The 10,870-nt window shown below is 47.3% G+C and overlaps 1 protein-coding gene across 1 annotated transcript in view; it reads left to right on the plus strand.

The window, feature by feature from the left end:
• The window catches only part of LOC144770788 (phospholipase A2 inhibitor and Ly6/PLAUR domain-containing protein-like), a 71,041-nt gene extending 61,749 nt beyond the window's left edge, over positions 1-9,292 (plus strand). Inside the window, exons 5-6 of the mRNA XM_078655541.1 lie at positions 1,131-2,428; positions 8,525-9,292. Coding sequence (XP_078511667.1) covers positions 1,131-1,324 — 194 coding nt within the window. The 3' untranslated portion in view covers positions 1,325-2,428; positions 8,525-9,292. The remainder of the gene's footprint in view (positions 1-1,130; positions 2,429-8,524) is intronic.
• Positions 9,293-10,870: the final 1,578 nt, after the last annotated feature.

Genomic DNA, 10,870 nt, shown 5'->3' on the forward strand with positions numbered 1-10,870 from the left:
TGTCACACACAAACCCAGACAAGGAATACGCAACCCAGCAGAGCCAGGCTTATATGGTTAGGCAAGCAAATACCTGCTTTCTAAAAGTGGTATTTGCAAACACAGAATATTAAAATAAACTTTACTAAAAGATGTATTTTATTATTCAGTTCAGGCATACTAAATTCGAATTTCTACCATGTTCCCTGAGTCAGTTAGGATTATAAGCATGTAATATTCGAACTGCTCATTCTGGCCTATGAGAACAGGTAGCCCTCAATAGTGAAAAATGAAAATGGCTGTAATTCACTATTAGAACATGCTACACACACCAGAGCATGTCCTACCTTGTACTTACAATGCACCCTGCCCTTGGGCCTACCATAGGGGTGTCTAATATGAAGCAAAGGGAAGGTTTAGGGACTGACAAGTGGATGCACTTGGTCAAGTCGACATGGCAGTGCTAGACTGCACACAGGCCTTGCAATGGCAGGCATGAGACACACTTTACAAGCTGCTTCTGTGTGTGCACAACCAGAGCTGCAAGCCCACCAGCAGCATTTGATTTACAAGCCCTGGGCACACATGGTGCATTGTACTAGGGGCTGACAGGTAAATCAAATAACCCAATCATGGAATAACCAATCCGTATATCAATTTAACATAGGGAGCACTTGCACTGTGGCACTGATTAGCAGTGGCACAGCGCCCAAAGCATAAATCCAGCAAAAACATATCAAAACAGAGGAGGCAATATGTAAAAAAATGGTAGGGAGACTCACGCTAATGATGTCAGGTCTAACACTTCATATCTCAGCTTCTACTGACTGGATGTTTGTTGTTTTGATCTTATTTTTATCAGATAAATATTCTCTATTCCTCTAAACAGGTGCAGAGGCGTTTTGTGGTAATTCATTTAATTAGTGTAATTAAAATGTGCACAAATACTTTACACATTGACTCTCAAGGTAAGTCTGACAGCTCTGTGCCAAGCTACCAGGGGGTGTGCACAGGTTAAGTTAGGGTGTGCATCTAACTTACCCTGACTAGAGTGGTGGTCCATACGTGGACAGGGTGCATACCTCTGCCAAATAGAGACCCCATTCCTAACACCTCCTTCTCAATTTTCTAACTATTTTCTCTCTCCGCAGCCTCTCAGACTACCAATATTGCTGTACGTGGCTGTGCGACTCCAAGTTTCTGTGATATGGGAAGCAACTCAGCATCATCTCAAGGGACAACCGTAACCATTGATGTGGCCTGCACGGACAGCAGCATGCGACTTCAGCCGGGCATCCTTCTGTCTGCCATCTTTGGGATCTTTCTGATCAAATTCTTTGTTTGATTACTCTTGCAGCCAGTAGATAGCAATCTCTGGCCCTTGTTGCACTGGCAAGCGGGCCACAGATATGCTCACAGGTCCAGCACTATAGTAAGTGCTCACAATTTTGGAGGAATTTTAAGCAGCCATTTGTATGATTTTCAAAGTTTCTGACAGGTCTCACCCATCCTTTCCAAATGTCGGGGCGAGGATGTGCTTATGGAAAAGGCAGCATAGACTCAGAACAAATAAAAAAATAATAAGGCCCTGACAAGCCAGAGGACCTCCTTCATTACCTCGCCCATCTTTTTTAACTCCTTTTAAGTTGTGGATGACCCATTGACCTCCATTGCATTACTTCCACACTTCGAAAGTCGAAACAACTTGTCCAAGGAATTAAATCAGTAAATGCTTCTGCTGCAAGCACCAAAAGCAATTTCTTATGAAGAAAGAAATTCTGGATGCAAGGGAAGTACTTCCTTAGCATCTTTAGATTCTTAATTTCTTGTTTGCGTTGACAAAAAGTGCCCACAGCACACAGATGTCACATAAAAATAATTTACGGCAGACTACACCGATCTCTGTGGAAGAGGCATCACTGTAAAGGGAACAATACGACCTCACTAGACATAAGGGATTAAGGAGGAGCAGTTCCATTGCAATGCAATGAAGAAGTGATCCCCTCTTTATTTTAGAAATGCCAGGAAATTACCTCTTCCTGTTCAAAAACCCAGCTCAAAGAAGGAAGTACCATTTTTGATTTGTAAAAGGTCCCTCACCCCTGGCATGGTTCATCATTGTGACTCTCACCCAGAGTTGTGGTACATCTGAGTCGGCTCAACCATGTTTCAGGGAGCTCTTTCATACTTTAGGGATTAGTCTATTTTAAAATCTCCTTGGGTATATACCGCATGGCTTGTTTTATTGTAGGTTACCCTGATAAGGTTAAAAACAATGGTACTAGCCTACACCAAAGTCAAGGCTTTGAGTTATCTATAACCCTAGCATCCTTGGTCTGCAAGTTATGTAGGAATAATTAGCCTCTATGGGTCAATAGGCCTTCATCAGGACCAGAACCATATCTAAACAATATTGTTCAGAGTCTAATAGTGATTTGCAATTAGAGAAGTGATATTTTCAGTCAGTCATAAGCTTTTATTCGATACTCAGAGATATCTTATAAGCACATACATAATACAATCAATACAGTATACAAAAAAGTTTATGCCATAAGAAGTCAGTAGAAAATATTAGAATGTTTAAGAGTGATAAAAGGATATAAAATCCGTTAATAAATTAGCTAAAACAAGAATTAAACAGCTACTGACAGTCTCTTACATCGAATATGCCAAAACTGCTTTAAAAATTTAGCTATTCCACAGACTATTGGGGGGGAAGTGTCCGTGCTTAGGATACGCAAGGCTACTAAATAACTGCGTGTGCCCATGTTACGGCAGAGTGGTTTCAGCCAAGAGCTCCTAGGCCTTGCGTAATCCGGGCACTCAAATAAAACGTGCACAATAGACTCAATCTTAGTCGGGCAACATGCACAGTTGGGAGAAGTGCGATCCGCTGTTGACCATTTCGACACCAGGGCACCCAACGGGAGGGAACCAACTCTAAATTTAAAATAAAGGGCACGATCAAAGGGGAGAGTAATCAAGTCCAAATAAGGTTCAAAGGCCACAATGTCTTTAATTTGTAAAAAGGTGGCAGTGGACCTGCAGTGATTTGGGCTGGAGATTAGGCGCTCAGCAATCCATTTCCAAAAAAGCGCCTTGACAACTTCTTTTGGAGGGGCTGAGCGGGATGGCCAACAATCCCCTAGTCCTATATTCTCCAACAACTTTTTGGTGTCCCTTAACCATTTTATTTTGGCCCAACCCCCCTGGCTCATTATGTCTCTCAGTGCATCAGCATAGGATTTTAATTCTTCGCACCTCCAAATCCGTGTCCACAACAGGAGCGGGCGAAGCTGGGCCTGGTCTTTAATGTTTTTACATCCCGTGTCCATCCTCACAGGTACTGATGGTGTGCTCAGGGGGAGAGCAATGAAGGATTTTAATCGCTTGCTCTCAGCAGTAACTAGGGCATCCAGGCGGCAATGACCCCACAGTTCTGCCCCATACAAGGCTGATGTCGCTACTTTAGCCTTGTAGATGTCAAGTACTGGGGTAAGTGATCTCCTAGTTGAGGCCCTGTATTCCCTCATGAGAGCTCCTCCTACTCTCCTGTGGTTAAGGACCATTTTTTCAATGTGGTTTGCCCATGTCATCCTGTCCGTAATCCGAATGCCAAGGTAGTCAAATTCGGCTACTTTCTCCAGGGGAATAGAGTTAAGTGTAGGTGGGCGGCCCAATTTTTTAGGTGGGTTAACAACTAGGTATTTGGTTTTGTCCACATTTATTGTAAGCCCTTTTGCAACACAGAACTCCTGGAATCGTGTTAGAAGTTTCTGTAGTCCTTGTGGGGTCTTAGAAATCAGGAGCGTGTCGTCCGCAAAGAGCAGGGTTGGGATGCGGACACCTCCAAGACAGGGGGCGTCAGCTGGTTCTTGTTGAAGGTGTTTTACCACCCCATTCAGATATAACGAGAATAGGGTGGGCGCCAGGACGCAGCCCTGTCTTACGCCCCTAGACACTGGTATTTTTTCCGTGAGTTCTCCGTTATTACCCCAACGGACCTGTGCAAAAGTGTGGGCATGAAGGCTTATAAGAAGGGACACGATGTAAGGTGGTAGCCCCATCTCAAAAAGGACCCTCCAGAGCTCTTCCCGGGGAACTAGATCAAAGGCAGTCTTCAAGTCTATAAAGGCTAAGTAAAGACTGCCCTTGCCCAGTTCCACCACCTTCCACCCCAAGAGGGACAACCTAAACACCTGCTCTATAGTCCCCATACCAGCCCTGAAACCTGCCTGAAAGTCTGATAGGATTTTGTTCTCCTCCACCCAATGGAGGATCCTACCTAAGATAGCTTTGCCAGCTATCTTTTGGGTGGAGTCTATCAGACTTATTGGGCGATAGTTTCCCGGGGTTTCCCTGCACCCTTTTTTATAGATGGGGACTACCACCGCCCCTTTCCAGGATTCTGGTACTACTCCTCCCCTCATAATGTCATTTAGGAGAGCAGCTATGATCCTTCCCCATTCCCTTGGGTAAGCCCTCATCAGATCACCCGGAAGGCCATCCGGGCCCGGTGCCTTGCGTGGTGCCACCCAGCCTATAACCCCCTCAATCTCTAAGGGAGTGAAAAGGTCATAGGCATGAGGCTCGATAACTAGCGTGAAGTCCATCCCCACAGACAGTTCCCCGTCTGGTGGGAGGTATAGAGACCCAAAGTGTTTTGCCCAACTTTGAGGCGGAATGCTGCAGGGTCTCATGGCTGCATCGGATTTGGTCCGTTTCCTTATGAGATTCCAAAACACCCCGGAATCCCTGATTTTGCTAGCCTGGAGTAGGTCCTCCCAGTATTTTTCTTCCCACTCCCTTCTAGCCGAATTAAGGATCTTTTTATAAGCCTTCCTAGCCTCATGGATCACACTTTGGGATTTAGATTTAACTGCCTCAACTAGCTTTGTCTTATGGGTCCTGCAGGCTTGGGTATACCACCCCTCACAAACTTTTTTTTTAGTTCCTGTCGTGCCCGGCTTTTTAGAGGACAGGGTAAAGACATTGGTTAGGTCTTCAATCAGAGAGAGAAACAACCCACTCACTTTACCAACCCCTTCTAGCGAAGATTCCAAAGATGTTACCGCGCGGTTTAAATGGGATTGAATTTCCCCAACCTTCGCCTCGGATAGGACCAGTTTCACCCATTTAATTCTTCTACCACATGGGGAGACTTCAGATTCATCTAGTGGTACGAGCGCCTCTTTAAAGTTGGGCTTCCATTGGGGTTGCCACCAGTGTTCCATTTCAAGGGAGAGAGGGTTATGATCGCTCTCTGTCGAAGGGACCACCTGCATGTCCTTCACATAAGGCCATAAGCACACATCTATTAGGACATAATCCAGCCTAGAGGTGTGCCCTGGTCTGTTGTAAGTATGCGCACCCCCCCTATCCAAGGAAGTCCTCCCATTCGCTGCCCTTAGATTAAATTCAAGAGTAAGGGAGTATATTTGGAGCGCCACTTCTGTCCACTTTTTAATAGGTGCGATGTCCAGAGCCGGGATCCCCCACCTGGCATCCTCCTCATCCTGGTCGAGGGAAACATCCGAGCCCAAAGGCTCGAACGTGCAGTTCATATCACCAACAACCAGGGTGCGGGTCTTATGGGGGGTGTTATTTAGCAGAGTCTCAAGAAGAGCTATCACTGGAGACTTTCTCCCACCCTTTGTACCCCGAGCATACACATTAAAGATGTTTAGAACAATTCTTCCCCTTTGGTCTATAAGGGTAATATTTTGTATGTCCGGGGAACCTGTGGGATAGTCCACCACTCTACAGTTTAAAGATGCCGCGACCCAAATAAGAAGGCCGCCGGCTGGGCGTCCTCTCCCAGATTCCGAGGCCCGCGCAGGAGAGGAGTATGAGGAAAAGCCCACCCTATGGACCGGTATCAAGCTCCAAGTTTCCTGAAAGAGGCACAAGGAGTGCTTGTCGACCCACGCAGTAAAATCTGGGAGGGCCAGTGTTCCAGCAATCCCTGCGATGTTCCAGCTGAAAACCTTAAAGACTAGGTCCGTCACAGCTGAATAGTCGCTGGACGCTTGAAGACCCCTATCCATGGGGCTCCCCCTATGTAACCGAGGAGAGCAGGGATCTTGTGGAGTTGTTGTAGACTCTCCTATTACACTTACAAGGTTTATTTGGGTGGATGGTACTTCTTCTCGTTCTGCTCTCCTCACTGATTCCAGTCAGCAGGGGCCATTTGCCCACATATGTTTCTCCCTGTCGCCTCCTACAACCCCGGCCCAGTTTTGGCCCGAATTGAGAGAACTTTCACTTCCTCCAATTGGGCTCACAAGATGCCTAGGGTAAAAATACGTGAGGTCTACCAGTTTCACCCCCGGGGCCCCCATATTTTTAATAGGAGTACAAATGGATGGCACCATTCTATAGTCTTGGAAATTTATAATTACACAGTCCCCTTCCAGCATTTTTTTCCCTTGCCCCACCCATCCCACTCTACGGACACTTAAAATAATACCGTCCATACCCGGGGGGATTGGTTTATTTGCCTTCAGCCAGTGTATACACTTGTTCTTAAGTGATTGATGGTTTTCCAACTGGCCATCCTTTAGAGGAGGCACATTAACCATGACTGCAGCAAATGGTTGGCAGTCTGGTGGGAGATTAATTGGGGGGATCCGTCGTGGGCGGATACTGGGGGCCTGTGAGAAGATTGTTGGGGCAGAACATTGTGTTGCAGGCCTGGGGGCTTTCCTAGCCGTTGGGCCGCTGGGTTTACTGCTACCTTCTAATTTTTGTTGGTCCGCCTTTTTGCCCTCAGTTGTCTGTTGCTGTTTTTGAGAATGAGATTTTGGCTTATTTTTCTCTGACTCTTTATTTGTTGGAAGTCCCTTATCGCTTGGCCCTGAATTCAAAATCGGAGGAGATTTCGGAGCTGGAATTACTAGATTGTTAAGAGCAGCTTTATTTTGGGTTATTTGGGGCTCAGGGCCTTTCTGCGCTAATAAATCATTCCCTTTTACACCCGCATCCTTATTTACAGTCACTCTAGTTGCTAGTTTAATTGTTGTCTTGAGTGAATGTAACCCATCCAGAGTTGACTGCTCTAATTTATCAATCCTCTCCCCTAGACTCTTCACTTGAGTTATTAATGGTTTCAAGAGGGTATATACCTTTTCCAGAATATTTTCGACCACTACCAAGTCAGCTCGCTTTGGGACCTTAGTTGTATGAGGGCCCTTTGGAGAAGTCAGTACATCCCCTTCTGTATCAGTTTCGTTCTGCATAGGGGCACCCCTTGTAATACTTGGATTTGGCACAGGAGACTTCCTTACTCTTTGGTAGAGGGCGGCCTGTCTCACTAGCTTACCCTTCTTACGTTTGCGCAATTTTTTACCTACGAGGGGAAACTCCTGCCTAGTATCACAAGTCACGATAATAGGAGATGCCCCAACTAGCTTTCCATCTGATACAACTGTGGTACGTACAGGGGAGTTAGGGGACTCTGGGTCTCCAGTGACATCACTTAACAGAATTGGTGGTAGTGATGCGGAGCAATTACTACGGCCGTCATCTTCCAGAGTGTCTATAAGAGGAAGAGCGGCCTGAGATTCCAACCTGTCAATATTTTGCTCAATACCAGTCAGATGGAGGGGTTCCAAGGGAGCACTGTCCATACTCGGGGTGATACCTACTTGAACCCGTGTAATGGCTGGTGTGAGCGACTGGGCGTCTACCCCCAATAGTGAGCGACTTGCGGGGAGATATACTTCAGATAGACGCCGCTCAGAGATGGCGATCTCCTTTTCAATCACCGCCGCCACCCTGGTAATGAAGCGGTCCATTGACCCTATCACGGGGCTCGCGGCATTAGATCCCCTTTCGACCTCACCCCTGAGAGGCTTACCAGAGCGTGTAGACATGGTTTGGGCAACAGGAGAGCAGCAGGCACCAAGCGTGAGTCGTTGTGGTTGGTAAGAGGAAAGGGACGGGGCCCAGCCCAGCCTCTGTCAGCCCCTGACGGCCACAGACGGCCCGCCCTCTGCCCGGGCTGTAGTCTCTAGCCGCTCCTGGATGTTGATGGCGGCGAGACTCACAGCGTAGGCAACCCAGGGACTGCGACAGAGTACTGGCGTGCTGGCGTGACCACAGGTGAGCAGAGAGCGATGTTCGTAACCCCCGCTCCACCGAGGGCGAGGCTCCGCTTTGTAGCGCCTCCGGGCGCGGGAACAGCGGTGGCAGGAAGTCCGCGCTAAGCCCACTGGGAGCTGTAGTCTCTAGCCGCTCCTGGATGTTGATGGCGGCGAGACTCACAGCGTAGGCAACCCAGGGACTGCGACAGAGTACTGGCGTGCTGGCGTGACCACAGGTGAGCAGAGAGCGATGTTCGTAACCCCCGCTCCACCGAGGGCGAGGCTCCGCTTTGTAGCGCCTCCGGGCGCGGGAACAGCGGTGGCAGGAAGTCCGCGCTAAGCCCACTGGGAGCTGTAGTCTCTAGCCGCTCCTGGATGTTGATGGCGGCGAGACTCACAGCGTAGGCAACCCAGGGACTGCGACAGAGTACTGGCGTGCTGGCGTGACCACAGGTGAGCAGAGAGCGATGTTCGTAAAAACACATGACATGCACAAACTCGTGCATGCTTGCATACATTAATTGGGATACTTATTTATCTCCCAAAGAGAGCTAATGTTGTGAGGCCTTCTTGGGCCCACTTTGCTTCTTCATTTTAGTTTTACATTTTATGTTTTAGGCTGACGTAATTTTCAGCAAATGTAATTTTATAAGTTTATGCTTGCACAATATTATTATTAGAAGACACTGTACCTGCTGCTTTTTTTTAAAAAGCCTTTCCTTCGAAATAATATGTACACTCTGTTCAAGGTTAGGAACACAGAACAAGATAGCCTAGTGCTTGCATTGCCTGTTCAGAGACAGCTTCTAACATCTAGACACATTATTGCAACAGAGCTGTACGCCTAACCCAGTGGCTTTTATTATATAAGTGACATGCTGGCCTTCAGTGGTCAGAGAGGATCTCTCCGATCACGACTGTCTTGGAATGAATGCTGTGTTTGACATGCAGCTTTGTCGATGCAGATCCTCCATCCTGCGAAATGAGATTGTCAATTCCACGCCAGGCCAATTCCCTGGTCCAGTTATCCGGGTACGGGGGCTCAGGCTAACCTAAGAGGTCGGGCAGAAGGTGCACCCAGTATGCTCACCGAGTAGGGGTAGTGATAGATGGAAATGTATAAAGAAATCAGACTGGTTGCTTTGCTTTGTTTTATCTTCTTAAAAATTGCATCTCATTCTTTCCATGTAGGATTAAAAAGTTGTCAATTAAATGTATTGAAAACTTTATTTGTATCTTTCTTCTGTTCACCATGATCATGCGTAAGTAAATAAGGAAGGGTGTAAGATCTGTTTGCACGTTTCCCTTGGAGATCAGAGTGTCATATTTGAGGTTGCCAAAATCACCTGCCACCCCAAGAAGGTTAATGGTTCGGGTGAGGCACTGTGAGCTAGGAATTGGGCCAATATTCTCTGGTGGTGTATATGTACTCAGTCCCTGCATTCTAAAGTTCTGTCATCATAATACACAGTATAGAACAACCACTAAAGAGTGACTCTAAGGTGCTGTAATCATATTACTACACCAAGCAACCAAGAAAAACTCAAACCATAAGTGAAGAGACGTTTGTCAAGGAGCCTAGAAAGTGCTACACACACGGCGAAAAATATACCTTATTGGTAAGAAGAACCCTCACTCACCCTAGTGGTGACATGCTTCATCATAGGGTTCCCACTGGAGGAACCGAATGTTCCTCCAGTGTGCTTCAACGCCTGATTTACAGCGGAGCTGGTTGTTGTGAATAGGGTTTTTCATGTGTGTTCAGTGTGTAGTGAATAGTGAGGTTAAAAAACACTAGCTGTACCCAAAATAATTTTATTCACACGTCAGGTAGTATCAATAAAAATGTGTGCTGGATACCTTAGGGGCTATTTTATTGACCCCTTGTATCTCCAACGGTAAATGTCGACATGTTTCAGCTGTCTTTTCAATTTTATGCAGCTTTCTTCAGGACCAGAAAGTGAATATCCCCGGTGGTCCACGCTCGCTAAGGCGTGTCCTGTCCGTGCGGATATGTTGTGTGAAAAATATAACAAAATTTAAAAACAACAACTCACGGTGATACCCGTGTTGGCACTCCTAGAATTTCCAGGGGCCACAACCTGTGGAATGGTAAATCACAGTGTTAAGAACATACAAAACAGTTATTTGCTTTATAACTACTTATTCTGTGGCCAGTTAGTTCTCATGCATCACAGGCACTCTCCATTATAGCACCTAGGTTCACCTTTAAGTGGTATGATGTATGGCATCCATCCAATGAATTTATAGTCCAAGCCACCCTCAGCGCACTCAACACCGGCCGATTCCCGGGATGCTACCGAGCCACCCCGAGACGCACCCACGGACCCTTCAGCTGCCGCCCCTGCGAGTTCACCTGCATCCGGACCTGCACTACACCCGCACCCACCAAGACCAAGACGAGCAACAGCAGCAGCCACCTGAAGTGCATCCTGCTCAACACCCGCTCCGTCCACAGACACGCCGTCGAGCTCTGGAACCTGCTCGACACTACTTCACCAGACGTCGCCTTCCTCACGGAAACCTGAATGAACGCCTCCTCAGCACCCGACATCGCCATCGCCATCCCAAACGGCTACAAGATCATCCGAAGGGACCGCATCAACCAGACCAGAGGAGGCATCGCCATCATCCACAGGAACACCATCCGCATCACGACCAACACCGACGACACCCTGACAACCACCGAACACCTTCACTTCCAGGTCCACATCAACCCCAAGACCACCCTCAGAGGCACCCTCATCTACAGACCCCCAGGACCACGCACACAATTCAGCGAAGAC

Source organism: Lissotriton helveticus, chromosome 7 (genome assembly GCF_964261635.1).
Source record: "Lissotriton helveticus chromosome 7, aLisHel1.1, whole genome shotgun sequence".
In the NCBI taxonomy this organism is placed as follows: Eukaryota; Metazoa; Chordata; class Amphibia; order Caudata; family Salamandridae; genus Lissotriton; species Lissotriton helveticus.